The sequence below is a fragment of a genome, unplaced genomic scaffold, assembly GCF_019419815.1.
Source record: "Pyrus x bretschneideri cultivar Hongxiangsu unplaced genomic scaffold, Pyrus_bretschneideri_v1 Contig15, whole genome shotgun sequence".
Taxonomy (NCBI): Eukaryota; Viridiplantae; Streptophyta; class Magnoliopsida; order Rosales; family Rosaceae; genus Pyrus; species Pyrus x bretschneideri.
Genome location: NW_025999446.1, coordinates 5,100,093 through 5,121,754, shown reverse-complemented (window position 1 = coordinate 5,121,754; position 21,662 = coordinate 5,100,093). Strand labels below are relative to the sequence as shown.

Below are 21,662 nucleotides of genomic sequence, written 5' to 3'. Positions count from 1 at the left end.
TATAACATTTTAATACAAATTGACTAAATTTCGGGCCAACTCATTTTTAAGGATGAAGATGCATTTTCAGTATTGCCCTAATTAACTTTCAAAATTTCAATATATCCAGGGTCTAAGCATAAAATTGCAATTTCCGGAATTCTTTTTGTGTGCTAGGTGCAGTGAGCGTATCAAAGGGAGCATATTGCATTATGAAGAACGAAAGAAAGATGTTATTGGCACTTTAAAAAGTCATTCTTCTATACTTCTTCCTAGTGTTACTTTCTCTTACAATTTTTTACGAGAGAAGTGGAGGTTGACTATTTGGAATGCCAATAATAGCACCCATATGATTATTTTAGTATTATTTATTTATTTTTTTTTGAATTATAGATTTACAAATTTAAGGTGCTCTATCGAATAAGTGAGATGTCTTCTTCAGATAAAAAGTTTACTGTTAAACCTTAGTTACATGATTATTTATACCGCCAAACTATCCCTTCTTTTATTTCACTGAATCTGTTAATTGTTTTCTACGTGAGCTGTTACATGAGCTCCATGCATTTCTTGAACAGTGACAGTAAGCTCCGACGACCCATGACCAGTAGTAGATGGCGTTTGTTGCCCTTCATAGAATCCGAAATCCTTATCGGTGTCGTTTGCATAGCTGAATGGACTTTCAGGCCAGTTCCTATTAGGTGATCCCTGAACTTCTTCTACAACCCCACCAATTCCATTTTCTTGTTGACTGCTTTTAAAAGTATGGGAGGTTAGGTCTTTTTCGTTGAAAATTTCGATCATGGCTCGAACCCTTCTCCATCTCGAAGAAGCTCTGGAATCAGGGTGCTCCAAGACATGCCTATGCTTGTAAAAGAAGGAAGCTACAAATATAATGAGAGCTAGAATTGAAGCCGCCCCGGCAATTAGGAATAGGCCCCAAAAGCTTTCAAGGCCAAGAATGTTACTTGAGAGCCTTGGAGTCATGGAGTTATCTTCACAATTGCTTTCTTGACTGAACCATTTTCTCTCAATTTTCATCATCTTCTCTCCTTCCATCACGCTTAGGACTGCTTGTGAAATATCAGGTACAAGAGGAGAACGCTTTGGAAACACCTGCCAATTAAGTGATCACCTCAAAGAAGTCACGTTTTTATAAATGTGTGTAAATGTCTACTTATATGTATATGGAAAATCATTTCCGTACACATTTTCTCCTCATGCATCATGTTTAATTATGACATTTGAGTTGAATAAACAACAGCCGACCGCACTTAGTGAGATAAGAATTTGTTATTGTTGTTGAGTTGAATAAATCAATGAGCAAAAATAAACATTGGTGCATAAGGAGCAAAAAAGGTGTTTATAAAGGCAAGAAATCTTACAAAACCATAGCCATCAGTTTGGTAGATTGGACCAATTATGGTATATTTGGAACAATATTTCGCAACGAAAAGCTTCATAAGTGGGGTTCCAGCGACAACAGCTGCAATACCACCCTTTCCGCTCCCTTTCGAAAGAGCTTCATCACATTCTTCCAGGGTTTTCACAGCCTTAACCTTGGACTCATGGAAACCGATTTGTTTCATCAAGAGTTCGCAAACAAAGCCCTTCTCTAAGCATCCAACATTGTCCCCATTTCTTAGTATATCCTTTATATTCGTGACAGTTGGTTGGAGTTGTTCAACTGTTAATAGCGATGCTAGATTAGCTGTGTAGGTTTGTGTCAAAACTAGCACAACAAACACCCATATAATCATCAAGAATCTGGCCAAGTTGCTAACCACTCTCTCCCCTGTAAAAGTTGTTTTAAAAAAAAAAAAGTGTACCAAAAATGAGTGAATGCCATTATGATTTCTTATTTTGAAATTAGCTAGTGAAGGGGACGGATAATTACCATGTGAAAACACCATGGTGGAGAAGGAGAACCAAAAACTTGTGCCAACTTGATATGAAAGAGGGCCGCGAAAATCTTCATTAATTTGATGTTCAAGTACCCAAATGACGAAACCAATGAAGATGAAGAAACAAAAAGTTGTAAGCCATAAATCCCATGTCAAAGGCTTCAAGAAAACCCATGCATTTTTGCTTCTAGTGTCTCTGATTGGCACAACCATTATTACACCCGATTCTGCGTATGGCATCGTAAAGTCCACGTACAAAGACCTGTTTGACCTAATCGTTGTATCTCCCACCACAGCATCAAATTTCTGTCAATAGAATATGTTAGAACCAAAGAAAAATATATAATGCGGGTCTAAAATGAAATCAGTTCTCGATATTTTTATTGTGACATAAGTTTACCCCAAGATATACTTGATAGACCAAATCATTGTAAGTGCCAGCCATTGTTCCATTAGAATTCTCAAAGGGAATAAACTCGAAAGGAAGAGCGTATGGTAGTATTTCAACAGCAGCCTCAAAGACATCAATACTGAACCCAGTGACTTCCGTTATGTTAGTGCTAGGGTTCTTGGTTACCTTAACAAACTCATTAAAACCACCCATTACAGGAACTCCAATTCTCAGCTTCTTGTCATTTGTTGGGATCTCCCATCCCTTTGGAACAGAGAAAGAATCTCCAGGCCATATAATCGGTGAAAGATCGCACTTGGAAGTTGAAACTATGCTTGTAAGATTGCACTTGGAAGTTGAAGTTGAAAGTGTGCTTGTGTTTGCTGAATTCAGTATCTTTAACATACCATTTTCCGGTGTCCAAAATGCAATAGTTCTTACTCCATTACCATTTACATTAACTATCTTAAAATTCGATGCCTGAAGTTGCCCATCGTCAAGCCTGAAGTCACCAGCTATACCTTTGAATGAAGTATTAGATATGGCTTGTGAAAGTTTTAGACCATATTGAGACACCTCAAATGTATCAAGATCTGTTGAGTTGACGGAATCATTCCTCTTTTGAAAATCAGAGTTTGTATTAAACCCAACTTCTTCTACTGCAAAGGCTAGTGCAAAAGCTGCATCATAAGCCCGAAATCCAAATGCATCGACATCAACATCGATGATGGTTGGATTGTCTTGTTGGAATCGTCTTTTCCACCGCATTTTGAAATTTTTAAGCTTCTCTATTCTTGGAACGTCAGTTTCCACACCTAATACCCCTTGCATTGAATTCAGATCTAGCGGAGGGATTGACCATAAACGATTTCCTACCCCGTTGGTCATGATCCAAACATATCCTTTTCTCATCATTCCTACCTCTTTTGCCTGGCAAATAGCTTAGTGCAAAGATTGGGCAACATGTGCACAATGAAGACTCTAGTTTGCATTGTCATTAACTTGTGAAGCTCTTTTTCAATTTGTACATCTGTAGCTGATGCGGAGAATGACACTCCGATAAGGGACATGAGCATCAACCTCTTGCAATGCATCAATTAAAAAGGGTATGACTCCCTCGCCGTACGTATTGTCTACATAAATTGGCACAACTTGTCTCCATCCGAAATTTTTAACAATGGCACTTATGGCTTTCACTTGGTGAGAGTCGGTTTGTGTGATTCGGAAGAAGTAAGAGCTTTGGAGTGAAGTAAGAGAGGGGCTTGTTGCAGAAAATGATAAAATGGGCACATGAGCTTGGTCTCCAAGATTAACAACAAAGCTAGCCTGCATTGATGTCACTGGCCCCAGGATTGCTTGCACTTCTACATTCTTTATCAGGTCTAGAGCTGTGTTTCAATAATAATAAAAATTTGATTAGTGTGATTGACTAATTTAATGATATTGATGAAATTGGGGTTCCATCATAAAATCAATTGGCAATATGGGGATTAGCCTAAGATCGTATAAGCCCCCTTAACTAGACTTGTCTCTCACCAATGTGGGACAAACTCTCCACACACCATCAACTCCCAACACGCTCCTGCACGTGTAACCGATTTTCAAGTCTACATATGAACAACATGTGGGTGACATGTGATGAAATTAGGTTCCATCATAAAACCAATTGGGTATATGAGTAATCATAAAACCAATTGGCTATATGAGTAATAGTCTAAGATCATATAAGCGCTTAGCTAGATTTGTCCGTCACCAATGTGGGACAAACTCTCCACACACCATCAACTCTCAACAGATATTAGACATTCTTTTTTCCAGTTAAAATGGTTAAATCTTTATGAATTGCATAGTTAAGTATGATCAGATTATACGAAACGATGTCAATATTCGCTAATACCCCGAATCCACAAAGAGACAACATTTTGGTTGGTCATTGAAGAATTTATAAAGCTTGACGGGACCAGGTGCCTAACACGGTTTGAAGAATATAATTAAAAGACAAAACTGAAGATCATACCGTTTTCCCCTCTTGCGCACATCCCCTTGTATTAAACATGTGAGGTCAAAAATTGTAGGGTTTTGCACTTTGCACTTATAGACACATCTTTGACATAATTTGTTATGGTTCATTTGAAAATGTTTTTAAAATTACTGAAAGCGCTTTTGGTGAAATTGATTTTGGGTTCCAAATTTTTCGAAAGAAACATCAAATATGTGCTTCTTGCAGAAAACATTTAAAGTGTTTTTCCAAGATCTACTTAGATTTTTATTAAACATTGGCTTCAAAAATATTTTCACCAAAATGGTTTCAGCCATTTTAAAAGTACTTACAAACGAACCTTTAATTTTTACATTGATTATTTAAGGGGAAACTTGATATAAGTCCAATTTTTTGAGTCAACAGTTGTAAAATCCCACCCCAAAAAGGAGTAGGTAATTTTACAATTTCCCTAAAGTTAATTGAAGTTTACAATTTGGTTCCCTATCCTAATCTAATCCTGACCCTCCATCTAGATTTCCCTTCTCCCTTACACTGACACATGGCAGCCCCTAACCCTCACCCTATCCCTTTCTCCTTTCATGAGTCCCTCTCGGATCTCTCACTCTCTCAGCACAACTCTCACTCTCTCACGAACCTCTCCTTCTCACTTTCTCCCCGATGAAAGCCATATCACCCACTCACACCCTAGACCCCCACACTCACCGACGACGGTACCACCCCCATCACCGTTGTTTACTCGCTCTCCCTTCGTCTTTGTGGAACTCCGGAGCACCCAGAGGGCAACCAAAACCCAGACTCTAGCAAGCCCACTAAGTGTCGAGCAAAACCCGGCCACCTCTGGCCATTCCACGTTGAGTCTCAGGTAACACTCACTTCTTCTCACTCCTACCTTTGTTTTAGCACCTAGATTGAACCCTAAGGAAGTAGATCACCGTTGACCTGAGCACGGGAGGCTTCGGCCTCCTTCCCCGGCGAGAAAACCAACCCAGGCCTTTTAGGTAGTGTATAGGACTTGGGCCTTAAGCCCGTTAGCAGTTAGACCCAAAAGCCCAACCTGTTTAGTTTTTAATTTTAATTATTTTCTTTAAAAACCCAAAACCCTGTTGTTTGGGCCATGCCTTCGGGCTGTTCGTTAACCCCCCAAACCCTTTTAATCCTAAACCTTGGGCCGGGTTTCCAAGCCCAAGCCCGTGTGTTAGAACCCAAAGGAATTGGCCTCAGGGCCGAATGGAACTGGGGCCTCCAGCCCGTTTACCTTAAACCCTAAAACCCATTAGACCCAAACCCTTTAGGCCCAACTCGGTTCCAACCCAAGCCCAGACTCGCCCAGGCTAACCTGACCCGTTGACCGACCAGGACCCATTGACTTTGACCTGGTCTGACCGTTGACCCGGTCAACAGTTAGCATTGACTTTAACTTTGACCAGTCAATGGTCACCATTGACTTTTGGACTTTTTTTGGGTTTTCGTCTGGGACCCCTCCTAGGTTAATTTCGATGTCCTGGACTCGTTTATGATGTTCATTTTTTGAAATTCAATCATTTGAGTATAGTTTTGTTAATTGTACGCTTTATGTGCTTAGGTGCAATTATTAGCAGCGATTCCGTCATTCTTATTTCATACGGCTCTACGACGATGGAGTATCTGTGAGTAGACCCCTTCTAAAATGCATGTTTTAATAGTAGAAATGCATACATGAAAAGCATGATTTGATGAGCACGTTTTACGAAATGCTTGATGAGTAAATTCGTTTTACCTTATATGATTATCATGCTTACCTAGAATATTTTGAAATACCATATTTTCTATCAGACCCATGTTCTTTGTAGATTATCTAATGGATGACGATATACTATTTAGAACATGTTTTTACACACTTCTTTATAGTATAGATGATGGATGACTTTATACTATGAAGATGATTTTGAGATATATGTACCTATGTTTGGAAAGTCTATGTTCAATGTTTTTGTGTGTATCTAGTGGTCACTGTTCTACCTACCGGTGATGTTACTTATATTGCTTTTTAATTGGGTGGGTTTGTGTAGGGCACTGTTCTGTGCATATGGGAGATACCGATATTGATATCACTAGTTAGCACACTATATACGAGATATGTTTTAAGAAAGGTTTTATGGCACGCTAGGGTTTTTGAAAAAACCTATTACATATTATACTATTGAGTTTTCAGAAAACTTTGGGGGTTAGTATATTGATAACTGTTTTATTTTATATATATGTATCAACTTGGTCAACTCATATTTGTTTTGCGCCCCCTCAGGATATAGGAACAAGGACTACCACTCGATGTACGAGGCATTCCCCTACCAGTGATATCATGATATTCTCTCTTTACTTTGACATTTATTGTAATAGCACTCCCCTATCTTACCTTCCGTTTGTACTATGTATTAGGTGTATGCTCTGAATATGTCATGCATTATCATTGTATTCATTGTTGGCAGTTAAATATTATATTGTGATAGTACTCTACTATTGCACGAATAGTCACATCCTATTATCTTGCTAAAATTTACGCGCATGTTTCACATGTTCTCAACATTTGTATTCATAAATGGCTTGTGTCACCTTCGGGTGTCAGCTAGCACGTGGCCATGACATCAGGATCTAGGCGTGTCAATAATAGGAATAGTCCAATTTATTAAAAATAAGTCCAATTTCTTAAATTTAATTATTTAATTATCAATAATTATCTCTTCAATGATAAGAATTATTATAAAAATCAAATTTCTTCGTAATCATCTCTTTGATTATTTCTTTTAATTTTTTTTTGTTATTTCTTTGTTCTTCCTCCTGCTTTAAACCCCATTTGTAGATTTTATTTTTAATTTTTACAATCAACCTATATCGCAGGTTAATTGTATTTTATCTACCTATATGACATATTCTTTTTTTATAAACATCCTGTCATAGATTAATGTGTCTTGTTTGTAGGTATATTATTATTTTTCTACCTTTCAATTAGGTTTCATATCTCAATTATAGGTATAATATACATTCATATATTTGTTACTTGAGTTAGGGTAGAATGTTTGGCAGATAGATTTATGTTAGTATATTAGTTTTTTTGTTATAAGATATTTATTAGATTTTTTGGAGTTGGAAAATGCATAATATTAGAAGATTTTAACTGATTTTGAATATTTTTAGAAAATATAAAATGAGTACGAGTATAAAAGAAATAAAAACATATAATTAGATAATTGGACTCACTCCTAAAAACACTCTATGTTTTTGGACCTGGATCTAAAAGCCTCCTATTTAAACAAATTCATATATAGCACACTCTAGGCATGTATCATCCATTATAATAGGACATGATCATATGAGAGAGAGAGAGAGAGAGAGAGAGAGAGAGAGAGAGAGAGAGAGAACCTGCAGCAGCTGCACCAACAACAGATTGCTTGGAGTCCCTAGTGTTCAAAACAAGCCTGGTCTTGAAGTGAGCATGAGATGCATAGAAGTCCTCGACGGCCATTTTGATGCAACTCAAATACATCTTCCCGCTCTGACTGGGTTGATCGAAGTCAACAACAACACCCACATTCACTTGGATAGTTGTGTTTTCCACCGCCGCAACCGCCGCCACATTGAAAATCCATGACAAGAGGAAGAGAAAGCATAAAAAGACCATACAAAGTTTCTTGACCGTACCCATGTTTATTTCAACAAATGCTTCCTTAACTTGCAAGACACTTCTATTTGTGAAGCTGAAGCATATATAAATATATGAATATGCAGAGTAGGTACACATGAAAAGTACCTGGAAAATCACATGAAAAGTCCCTGGAAAATCCTCAAAGAATCAGCCGGTCGTCGTCGCCATGACCCAATCTATACGGCCAGAACAAATATGTAGCCATATACTATGAAAATTAAGATATGTACATTGAATTAACAATATTATATGGGAAATTGAACTAATTATTATTGACTTTGCTGTACTCTCTCTGTGGACAAACCGTGTAGCATGAATCTCGACTATTACGTGGAGTGTGTGTATTCATCCAATAATTTTTTTCGTACTCATTTCTGTTCTCCTTCTTTTACTCATTCCTATTGTTGTCGTCTTTTGGTAATTCAGCAGACAAATCATAGTTTGAATTATTTTTTTGTATGTGTTAAACTGTACTTTGTAAATAGATTAAGATGAGTAACTTCTTACGTGCAAAAGCATAAACATTAATTGTAGTTTAATATGCCTAAATGGGAAATAGTCTTAGATTCCACCACTTACTTAATTCAAAGTTGAAGCATACTACTCTTGAGTCTTGACTACGCTACATTAATTGAAAGCAGCCAACTAGAATTTAAAATTACGGATGACCTGTATATAATCTAATGAAGAACTTGACTTCGTATAAAAAGGAATAGCCTTTGAATTGTTTTTATCTTTAAATTAAGGAAACTTTAACGAAAAACTCATGGTATCATTTATTTTAACGAAAAACCATATTTTTACTTTAAAAAATCAATCCTGGTACTATTCACTTTATCCTTTATTTTGTCATTTTCGTTAAAACTTAAAGTTTTCAAGCTCTTTTCATTAATTTTCCATTAAATTAATCTAAATCATGAAAGAAAATTCAAAATTGAGAGTATAGGGGAGCATCCGCTCTACTGAATATGGCTACACGTATATCTACATATTTGAATTGTTTTAATAATAAACAATTAAATGAATTTAAAGATGGACGGGGAGGTTCAAAATTTTTGATTCTACGTGATATGTGGTTCAGATTAGAATTGAATAATCAAGTTATATAACTCTTTACCACTTAATATTATTTGTTTTCTTGATTAATTAGGGATAGCAAGCTGAGATATGGGAACCATATCTCCGCAGACGAATGACAAGTAGTAGATGGAGTTTGTTGCCCTTCATACAATCCGAAATCCTTGTCTGTGTTGTTCAAATAATTGAATGGACTATCTTAATCAGACAAGTGTATGGTTGAGAGTATGGAAGATGTTAAACTTCCCCTCGTACCGCCGAGGTATAGAAAAAAGGAAGATGCATTGCAAATGACGCCAAAAAGAAAGTCATCTACAAGGAATGGAGTATTCATTTGAAATTTTCAAAGATTATAAATGAGGTATAAACTTACTTTTTTCTTAAGTCTAATTAATCCGCCACTTGATTCAAAGTTCAAGGATGTAGCATACGTTCTTGACCCAAAAGGCTCAAGCATATGGCTTACGACTTTGTCTTAGAGCGTCACATATGACTTCCTGATAGTGTCAAATTAATAATTTAAGCTTCTACTAGGAAGACTCAAGTCCACGAAATGCAAAACTGTGTATGGTTGAATGAGATTTTTTTCTTTCTTTCTTTTGGATCATTGAGGAGGGGGATTTAAACTCAAGAACTCTCCCAGCATTGTGGGGGCGGATACTAAACAAATGCTGTGCAAAGTCAAGTTTATGCAAGCCACAATTTAAGTCAGAATTTTTGTTTGTTTTCATAGTTCATGTAGTTTCATAGGAAGTTAAGACTAAAATTTTCAACGGAAGAGGTCTCAATTCCACACAGGCTATGGATTAATTAAGCAGCAAAGCTCATCGTCATAACCTGTTGCAATCATTTACTAATCTCTACGGTCACCATACAGGGAGGAGCATAAGTCGAATAGTACTAACATGAATTAATCAATAACTTGTTTTTTCCATTGAACCTATGGCATCCCCATCCCCTCGAACATTTAGAGACGGACACTTCTAAAAAGTGGTTTAAGAATTTTTTCATTGCGATTAGCAATTGAGAAATATGTGTAGTATTAATTTTTACGCTCATATTTTTTAGGATCCTCGTACCGTCATATATGTCACACGCGTGTGAATTTTCCATATATATAGAAGAAAAAAATTAAATTGTCACAAATGTTTAATTGAAAATTATGGTGGAGGAGATACTAATTTTGTTTCCTTCAAGAGCCAGCCCAGCCATGGTGGCAATGGGGGCGTCATTTGCTTCCAAAACAACAATGGACCTATTCAATTAGATCCATGGTGGTTTCAAAGATGAATTTCAGCTCTCCAAATTTCTTTTGTGGCATTTGCGGTGGCGGGGGCAAATAAGTTATTTTATATGTAAACCTTGTTAGCTGAAAGAAAAGGAGGATAGCTCAGCTGCCAAGTCAGAACAAATAAGTTAAAAGAAGTTAGAGAGATGGGAGCATTTTTGTTCACCATCATTTAGTGTGGTATATGATCACCATCTTATTTATTATCATTAAATGAGTTTGAATTTCAAAATTCGTATCGTAGATAGGCACATTAAATAAAATGGTCAACATACACCATATGAAGTTAGTAAGGGTGGTTAGTAGTGTAATGAGTAAGAAACAATAGCCTATAAATACAAGGCTAGCAGATTGTAATTGTATCGAATTCATTCCTTCTGAACACAATCTACTTTCTCTCTCATTGCTTCTCTCTCTTCGATACTTTCATTCTTTACATTTCTGTGCTTCTGCATTTCTTGTAAACCTTCATTTCTTCTGCTTTCTTGGTGCTGTTAATATGGTATCATCGCCGAGGAACGATGTCATGATTCTTCCGCTGTAATTTTCTGCAAGTGCTGGGATTTCTGTGGTGTTTTCTGAATTGCTGGCGTAGACGACTATCAGGTTCTATGTGTTCATATTTGTTCCTGTTTTCGCATATAAGGTGTTTGCGATATTGTCTGAGTAGAATTTTGATCTGATTTTCGTGAGTAATTGATTGAAGGCCGATGCCATGTCTTGCTGTGATATGATATGTTTGATGTATGTGATGAAGAATGTTTGATAAGGCCGATGCCAAGTGTGTACATCCAGTGAAATTGATTGAAGTATTTTTTTGAGTTTCTTGCTACGAAGGGCCGATGCCAGTAGTAAAGAATTGTTGAAAATAGTTGTTGATTGAAAGATTGAGTGGGGTATCTTTGTTGATTAATTGGTTGATCGTTTTGGAGTTTCATTTCTTGATTCTTGAAAGTATTCTGTTCTTAGAAAGGCATAGTATCAATCTTGCGTGATTTGTGAAGCAATTATGTCAGAAAACACTCTGAAAATTGAAGGGCTTCTGGGAATGTTGACTGTGAAGCTTCAGGATGATAATTTTGTAAAATGGTCCTATCAATTCCAATCTGTTTTGCGTGGATATGATCTGTTTGATTTCTTTACTAGTGAGAATCCCTGTCCACCAAAATTTATTATACATACTGAAACAGGTGTTACGAAGGAGATCACTGATGCTTATAAAAGCTGTTAAAAAGGATTTGGCATTGCTTAGTCTGCTAATGGCAACTTTATCTGATGATGCAATGGAACACATTATTGGTTGTAAAACTCCTCAAGAAGCATGGACATGCTTGCAAGATAGATTTGCTTTGGTGTCTGTTGCAAGGATTAATCAGTTAAAGACTGAGTTCTACACTGCACAGAAGGGAGCAGATTCAGTTGATAAGTTCTTAATGCGATTGAAGTCTATTCGAGATCAACTTGTTTCTGCAGGGGAAAAAGTTTCAGATAATGATCTGATTATAGCTGCGCTGACAGGATTACCACAAGAGTTTGATATGATAAGAACTGTGATCTTGGCAAGAGAGACATCGATTTCTGTGAAGGATTTTGGAGCACAGTTGTTAAGTGCAGAATTGGCTAATGAATCCAGAATTTCTTCTTTAACTAATTCTATGTCTGCAATGTATGTACATGGTGAAAGCTCTAATTCAAGGAGTAATGGAGGTCATGGAAGGTATCAAGGGGACAGCTCAAACATGGGATCTGGCAGTTATCAAGGAAGTTCAAATCAAAGGCCTTACTCTTCTCAGAACAAAGGGTCCTATAATTCTAACAGATATGCCTCTGGAAACAATTTCACAAGGCCATATTTTGGAAATCAATAAAAGGCAATAATAGTTTCAATCAATCTGGGTTTAATAGTTCTACTGGGTCTACTTCTACTAATGGTCCTAAACAGGATCATGATTGATTACCGGACGTTCCAGAAGTAAACAACTTAGAGTCCCATTCGTCGTATTTTCCTAGTATGACAAGAGTTCTACTCCACAATGAGGCTTCTGGACCAAGCTGGTTTAGTTGCACCGAGATATCCTCGAGTTCTCCAGACAAAAACATGGCAGCAAATATGAGCAGAGCTACCATTGAAAAACCCGATAGAAATGAGAAAGAGGCTCCAAAAGCTTCCAAGGCTGAGACTATTGGAAGAGATCAAACTGTTGGAGTCTGCACAACATGAGTTGATTTTTATGGAGCCAATCAAGCAAGCCCAAATTGACAAGAAATTTAGTGGATATGCTCAGTCACCTGAGATGCTGAATGCCATGAAATGGGTGCAATTGGTACATCTTACTCTATCTCTTGCCATCCTTAATTCAATCTATCTACCACAGGAGTTGGTGGTTGGTGATGCACAAGGCCAATAGTTCTCTTACTCAACGCTGTCAAGATCAGTGTGCTCCAACTATTTTATGAATTCATTTTGGCAGGATATCTGTTACTGATATTTGTCTTTTGGGTGACCACAATGGAGATGCTTTGGAAGAACATGATTCGGGATTAAAGACCATACAGAAGTTAATACTGGCGATGTGTATGGTACACGGGTTGAAAATTTGGCTGCTTTCTTTCCCAGACTGTTCCATGCTTCTTTCTCGGTTTGAGTCTTGAGAGGCTTGAGGACAAGCCTCTGTAAAACATATTCTGAAATCACAACAACAAGACATTAGGATCACGAATAAATCAAATCAATATAAAATAGAGATTGACTAATTATATTAAACTTATCTGTAGAATACAGAACACTTGGTTATGAAGATGAAGCCATTGATCCTCGAGAACAAGGTAGAAGTAGTCTTCTACTTCCAGTACCTCTCAATGAACTCTACTATCGAAATACGCTTGTAGTTTTCGTGAGTTTCAGTTGCTATGGAAGCAGGGACTGCTCCTTGGTTATATAGCTAGGGTTTCAACCAACTCCTCCCTATTATCGGAAATGATATCAACCTAAATCATATCTAATCAATTAGAGTCCCATCATGACTCTTATTCCTTGTATTTACTTAATAAAGGTCCATAATTGATTGCATGTAATTAGGACTCCAATATGTTCATTTCCTTAAGGCGTCGAGAGTCCTAGAGATTTCATTAACTTGATTGCCAAGTCAACTATTCCCTCAATTACTCTCCGCATAATTATTCATGATCCTAATGTCTTGTTATGATTTTAGAGTATGTTTTACAGCCTCGTGTTAAAAGGTACGATTGATGTGACTCTAAGTTACTGGGCTTCTGTTAGGAGCAATTGGATCACCTATTGTTATTGTTATCTATTAGACCCATTATATATGTAATACCATTAGGCTTATCTACATATCAACTCTACTATCTTAAGATGTATTTAAACCCTTTTCTGATGTAAAGATGACTACGAATGAAATGATATGAATTTATTTTAATTTCTTCTACTTTTCTTGTATTTTCCTTTCTTGAAATTTCCTTTCCGGTTATGTCGACCTCTGATCCTATCATGCCAGTAGTGCTTGAGCCATCAGAACCTTCAAACGCAGTGCAAATAATGGAAGTGAGCGAGATGTTAGATCCCTCAAACTGGCATTGGCCCAAGCTGCTCATGATGTCCATGTGTGTAACAGGTGCACTTCTTTGCAGATTATTGAGCTAGGGTGGTTGTCTCAAGATAAATTGAGGGACGAATATGATCACTAAATTAATACTGTGCGTGTAGCTAGAAGATTCAGACTATATGCACAAAATTAGCATTCGGCTGTTTCGTTTCCTGTGAGTTTTTCGATCCACAAATAAAAGTAGGTGAAGACTGATTGCATATGTTCAATTAATTGTCCAAAGAAAATTATTTATACAGAGATTAATTGCGATGGTCTAGAATTTGGAAGTCCTAACTAGCAAGAGATTTTTTAATGTGTCAGGAACGCTAGGTGTATCGCTATGTGTTATTATACGAGTGGAGGAAATTTTTTATCAAGTGTCTTTACTTATATAATGACATATGACATATGTGCTTGTATTCTAGGCATATTGAAAAATCTCTCATAGCTAGCTATAGAATTCATCATATATGCTGCGTATAATCATTAAGGGGGCGTTTGTTGCGCCGGACTATTTCGGACTGGATTAGCTTCAAGGACTAAGCTGGACTGGCTTAGACTAGACTAAACTGGACTAACTTAGTGAAGCGTTTGGTGCAGTATTAGACTAAGAAGCTGGATAATAACAAATTCTAATATTATATTATTTAATATATAAATTATTAATATTGTATTATGATCTTATCTTTTTCTCCATCTTTTCCTACCATTTCTGTCCCACTCTTTTCCTCTTTTCTCATCGTCCCACCCTCTCCCTCTTTTTTTCCTCTTAGACCCCTCAATTCATGTCTCTTTCTCATTCCTGGTCAAACTCCTTATTGATTCCAGTCTCTATTTCTCTGTCCTCCCTCCCTCTCTAGCTATGCGTTGTTCGAACGGAACCTCACGGCTTCAATTTTCCCGACGAGTTGCAGGTTTCCCAATGTGTTTTCTGGCCAACCCTCGTTAAATTGGATGAAGTTAGCACCGCCAAAAAATTCATCACCATCCCTGGACCGAGATCTTAGCTTTGAATGCTCGAATCTGTAATGGATTTGAAGAAGCCCAAACAGGCCGAGACTTCCAGGCCATTTTCCGGCCACATTCGACCACATTTTAGCCTCGATTCAGGTAAAATCGTAATCTTGTCACTCCCAGCTTCAATTTGGTATATTTTATATGAAAGTTGGTTGTGAAATGGATCTGAAAGAGAGTCAGAAAGTTAATGATTGATCTAGGTGACCGGAGATGACGAGGAGTCTGTCGGGAGTTGTCACGTCCCAATCCCGACATACGTCCAGAATTGACATGTGGCGTCAACAAAATCCGTATCTATCATATCCCACCTCCGGGGTATGGCCAAGCACAACCCAATAATCGAACCACATAGTTATTTTCGTATGCTTTATGGCTGCATTTAACCTCCCTGTTAGACTGCCTACGTACCCTAGACAGGGATCAAGCCATTCGTAGTTCGTCATGCACAATAATTGACATATAACACAGTCCGATTAAGTCGAAAGGTATAACATTTCTCAATCAGTCAATAGAACTTGACAAGCATGAAAATACTAGACTCAGGGTTACATAACAACCCATCTGAAAATCATGATTTCCCCTCCATCAATATATAGGCCATTATGTCACAACATGATACCGCAATTCACAACATATATCATTTCAAAGAACCAACGATGTATAATACCATTCTCTAGCCACATTTATCAACAAGTCTAGTCATAACAATAACCATGGTATCCAACATAACAATCCCACATGACGATTAACATATCCCACTTCAACTCTCACATAAATTCCTCACGTTTCCCACATAAATTCGCGTTTCATAGCGAGTAACATATTTAAGAATTAACAAAGAACATATTAATCTCTAGAAACATTAATCAACTAAAATACTCATGATAACTCCACTCATATCCAACGTCATTCCACAATCACATCAATCAATAATGTCAACCATCACATCATCAATAACACATACAACAAGTCGAAACGCAAGACTAGAGCAACACAATTCAGTTGAAGACTACATCTTTGGAAAAGGGGATTTTGGACCGCACAACGGACCAAGGCTCCAAAGGGGATTCCGGACCATCACTCAACGGAATCCAAACAGAACTCAGTTCCAATCCACCCAACCGAATTGAACGGAAGTCCAAGAAACATAACAACGGCTCGAAGGAACAAGACATGATTCAAGTTACCTAATTCACGAAACTCAACGAAACGAAGCAATATTTGAGTAAAATCCACATCACAATGGGTCATCGGTCATTTACTAGACCTCACATCTCCCAAGCAATTCAATATGCATTACAATCATATGTCATAACCATTTCCAATACCCAAGTTACATCACATTTCACTTCATCATACTAATCACTATACTTCCAACATTATATTTCAATACATAGCTTGTAACATATCAAGTAATCACGAAGTACAACATTAACATTTAATTACGTTAATCAATCAATGAGATAACATATCATTTCACGAATTTAATTAAAGAACTCTACATAATTCCCAATTTGGGTTAAGAATAATAACATGGTAATTCTAATTTATTTTCACAATATCTATTGTGAGTAATTCCCATCTACTCGAATTTAGGATTCTAAATCACCTTACGGAACGAACAAGAGCAAGGATTCCGGACCACTCAACGGAATCCAACAACATTGGGTTCCGGACCACTCAACGGAACCAAAATATCAAGCAGTTTCTCATAATCCACCCAAAACTGTCATATGTAAAGTCAATGCCCATATTATGGAATTGGTGCACTGGTAATTCAGGCACTCAGATAAGCTGAGAGACTCGGGTGAGGGACAATAAAATAAGCATGTGATACAATAATAAAACCAGCCATCAATCATAATTTATAAACCTTGAATATAAATCTTTCATAGGAAATCAATACCAAACTTTTGAAAACTCCGAGGGAGGCACCCAGACATCCAAAAGTTCATTTTAAACGACCATAACATCTCACACCCATATTCACATACACACAATGAAGGTAGAATTAGGCGACACTATATCCAAAACCTACACTTTGCAACCATCTCAAACTAAACTCCATGAACTAAGGTGGATGCAATCCCGGACCATCACTCAACGGGATCGCGGAGTAAGAGGGATTCTGGACCATCACTCAACGGAACCCAAACCAAGATACGATTCCGGACCGTCACTCAACGGAATCGCGGAGTGGAGTAGGAAGGATTCCGGACCATCACTCAACGGAATCCAAACCAGGATACGATTTCGGACCATCACTCAACGAAATCGCGGAGTAGAATGTGTAACACCAATCGATAAAACAAGACATGGATCAAGTTACTCAAGGTACAAAGACTCAATGAAACGAGAATGAATAATGACACGAGGGTTGAAACATGTTTCGAAGCAACAAACCCCATAACAATGGATTAAAGGTCCACTACTAGCTCTCGCATTTCATCACATCAATCCAATCATACAATACAAACCATATTTCCAATCCACAAGTCAAATCATACTTACTGAAAATAGATCACTGGCCACAAATAAAATAACACTTCAATAGAATTCACATTTAATTAACATGGGTCTATGGCGTATGTATATATATAATTCACATTTCAATATGCAATTCGAATCACTTTTCCACAATATTACCCATCCATAATCAAACCACATTTAATAAAAATAGATCGATGGCCAATTATAAAAGAAATCACATTTTAATAGCTTAGTTTGGTTAGTAATGTGTGCTACTTGTATTTATACTCTTGATTGTACTTTTGTGTTCCGATTAGGCTCTTCAAAGGAACAAAATTAATATTATCTAAAGAAAGTAAACTGATTATGGAATCTACCACTCAAATAATATCACTCAATTAGTAGTAAGAAGATTAGAAGGGAAACTGGAAAAGAAAATAGGTGTGGCAAAAAAAAGTACTCTACTTCTCCACAAAATCTGCAGAAACAGCACTATTAGACCAAGTTTAGACTCCCTTTGGGACATTCCAAACTAAACCAAATCATCTGATATTATATGGGTTTTGAAGCTTGTGTTCTGTACTTTAAAAGCATACAAAGTTTGTAGAAAACGGAGCTCTAAATTGGAAGTTATGCCAAAGGGAAAAACGGAGTCTTGAAACTGGAAACCCAATTTTCTGCTGCTGTTTGGCAGCCCGCGACCCAAACTTAAAGAAGGTTTTGATCAACCAAAACTCAACGAAATTGAGTGAAAACAATTGGGTTACGATCATGAGCATATGTACTTTCAACACACTAAAAATTTTCTCCAAAGGAGCACATAAAGGCCTAGAAATTAAGAGCCAAAGAAGGCTACTCGAAACTTGAGTTTTCTTTGCAAAGAAATCAATTTTCTGCAACTTACGTAACAACCCACTTCCAATTCATATAACACATCCCAAAATACTTCCCGGTAGTCCAGAAGTCATGTACACAACATCCAAAACTAACATGACTCAAAATTAACAAGAAATTGACCTTTGAACCAAACCCTTGATCAAGAAATTTGATCTACACACCCAACAATTGAATCTTTGGAAACCAAGTTAGACATAGGTTCACATGGTCACTAGAAGGTATTTAAAACCTAGACAACACTCGGGAACGATCTCACACACTGCCACACGCGGTGGAAGCCAAGATTGAGGGTTTACAAACCCCGAATTTCAACATTAACTAGAGGAGCTCAAATTTACGTGGTAGCTAGAGCTCAACAAGGGAAACACTTTTCACAACTAGGCCGGCGATAAATTCTAACCGGAAACAGTCCAATTTCACCGGAGAAAACCGGATTTCTAGGTGTTCTAAACACCCAACTCTAAAATGAATACGAAAGCACAAACTAAGCATACCCACTTGAAGATTATGAAGAGTAGATGAAGTTTCATACCTCACTCGAAGGAAATCGTTGCCGGAATCGCCGGAAAGATGATAAATCCGCCGGCAAGGTCGTGGACTTTGCGACCTCGAACTGCACGGATGGAAAAAGAAATGGGAAAATATAAAATCACAGAGATGTAGAGCTCGTCAAGAGCTTTCCAGGGACACCAAGATCATCCAAAACGGAGCTCGGATGAAAAAGATACAAGCGGGTCAAGTTTGGTGGGTTTATGGGTCAAATTTCCCTCTAAAACGGTTTTGTGCCGTTTCCCCCTTCCCATTTTCTGAAATCCCCCCAATTTATAGCATTTTGGTAATATAACCAAAATGCCACCAACTTCAAACGACTCTAACTTCTCCGTTCAGACTCGGAAATAAGATCTGTTTGCGCCTACGCGCTCATGGAATCGAACTCTACCTAACCAATTCAAGAGTTGACCGAAAAGGTCGAGAAAATTAGAAATGACTAAAGTACCCTTCACTTCGTTTTCTTAAATTTGGAGAAATAAAGAACTAGTTCCAATCAAATCTTCGAAATACGTCAAGAATAAAATAAAATAATAATTTTGGGGACGGGATATCACAGGAGTGGTCGTTGAGCATGACGAGGATGAGAAAGAGAGGATAGTCTTAGCTAGTCCCATGGTTGTATCATGGAGAATTAATTTATGTCCGGTGTGCAGTGCTGGCAGATTTGGCTGCAGAGCTTATTGGCGACTTTTGGGCTGGAAGATGATGGATTTTGGATTTCGGCTCTTCTTGGAACTTGAAGAGGAGGTCCTAATCTTTAATTTGAGTCATTTTGGGCCTATTATGGAGCCTTGAAGGTTCAGAAACGTGACTATTTCTCTACTAGGCAGATTTCCTAGTCAGAATAATAATGTAATTTCTAGTTATCCTTTTGTTATTTTATTTCCTAGTTTTTAGAAAACCTTCTTTTCTATGAGGGTTTTAATTTTGGAGTAGTACAAATAAGGATTTTAGCCATTAGAGTTTGGGGGGATGCAACATTGAAATGGGGAGAGAATGCACGCAACATTGAGAGGGAGACACATTATTTTGGAGAACTTCGGACTTTTTACCTACAACGTGTTTTCAATCCTTTTCCTAGTTAATATATTTTCTTTAGTTTTTATTATGATTGTTCGTAACTAGTTCTTTTGCTAGGGCGATGCCTTGAGCCTTAGCATGAATATGTGATTTTATTAATTTTCTTATGAATGGATGCATGCTTGCTTTGGATTATTAATCAACATTATTAAACTATCTAACTGTCTTAGTGATTCACGACCATTAGGGTTTTCAGACAAGTAATTTTTGTTGGAACATCACCTTGAAATTGAAGAGGGCTTCTTGTGATTAGTAATTGTAAGTTCACTTAAGGCAAACATCATGCTCTTAAGGGTTGCATGGTTTTTCAAAGGGTTTTCACAAAGCTTAATGAGTCTTGCATGTTTATATTTGATCTGAACATCACAGATGGGTTGCATGTTAGATATACGTTTTTGCTTGAACGTCACGAGGAAAATATGTATTAGGAAAACCTAACCTTCAAGCATGTATGTGAAAATTCATAAGTAATTGGTAAAATTGCATAGGATTGTTAATGGTGACAGCAGAACCCTAGTGTTTTAAATTTTTTTCCAAAACTGTTTTCTTTGGCTTTATTTACTTTGTCAATTATTTAATTATTTTTATATAAATTTTTTTTTATTATTTTGAATTTCAAAATCAACCTTTTCGAAACTTCTAATTAATTAGCTAAGGATTAGTATAAATACAAATTATTCATTCAATCCTTGTGGAAAACGACATTGGCTTGAGTTGCTATACTATGATAATCTTGTACTCTTGCAAGTACTTTTAAGTGTTTTTATTCCTACTTTTGCAGGTGGTAAAAATCCTATCATCAGGCTAATCAATTTTTTATTTTTATTTTTTTCATCTCTTCAATTTCTTTTAAACTTAATATTCTCTAATTGTTGAATGTTGACGCATAATGAAGATTTATAATCAAATTTATTGCACATATGACATAGTCTTATTGGGTGCTGGGTCTCATATATGTTTTAAGAGGTGACATATAAGTTTTAGGAACATAAGAGAGTCTGCAAGTTAAAGTGAAATGAATTTTGAGTTTTAGAGACCTTCTCAAAGCGTTGAACTTCCAAAACAATGAACACTTTTTGTACGTGAATAACTGACAAGTAAATGCAAATTCCATGATTTCTTGTTTCGATCCGTGTTTCCATAAAAGTCGAGAATCATGCAAAGAGCATAGGTATAATAAAAGAAAGGGGTTTTTGAACATTAGTCCTTGTAAAAGATTAAAATTTTAAAAAAATCTAGTGCTAGATTACATATTCAATTTAATCCCTTGAAGTGTACTTTTATCAAAATTTACATTCAAATTTTGTTATTTAATCTCTCCACATTAAATTTTAATTTTATTAATATGCACTTATTTAGTTTTTTAATTATAAATGAATGTAAATGAGAAAATATTAAAAGAAATTTGTGATACAAAAATATATAAATACATAAGTGTACAGAAATGACTGTGCCGAAGTATATAATTGACTTTTTTGTACCGAAATATTTGTACCTACATGATTGTACCGAAATATATTATAATGAACCTAAATGTATTATATTGAATTAATGTACCTAAATGTCAATACCAAAATGTATGTACCAAAATGTACATACCTAAATGTCAATACCGAAATGTATGTACCTAAATGTCAATACCAAAATGTATGTACGTACCTAAATGTCAATACCAAAATGTATGTACCTAAATGTTAATATCGAAATGTATGCACCAAAATG

At 36.7% G+C, this 21,662-nt stretch overlaps 1 protein-coding gene and 1 pseudogene across 1 annotated transcript; one reads left to right on the top strand and one right to left on the bottom strand.

Annotated features, from left to right (window-relative positions):
• Nucleotides 1-348: 348 nt before the first annotated feature.
• Nucleotides 349-8,063, bottom strand: LOC108865421 (annotated as a pseudogene).
• Nucleotides 8,064-10,228: 2,165 nt separating this feature from the next.
• Nucleotides 10,229-13,761, top strand: LOC125475543. The gene is made up of 2 exons (XM_048580431.1): nucleotides 10,229-10,923; nucleotides 11,508-13,761. The coding sequence occupies exon 2, from the start codon at nucleotides 11,529-11,531 to the stop codon at nucleotides 12,183-12,185; it is 657 nt and encodes a 218-aa protein (XP_048436388.1). The 5' UTR covers nucleotides 10,229-10,923; nucleotides 11,508-11,528; the 3' UTR covers nucleotides 12,186-13,761.
• Nucleotides 13,762-21,662: the final 7,901 nt, after the last annotated feature.

Coding starts and splice junctions, on each gene's coding strand:
- LOC125475543 (XM_048580431.1), top strand. CDS start 11,529: ATGCTTATAAAAGCTGTTAAAAAGGATTTGGCATTGCTTAGTCTGCTA.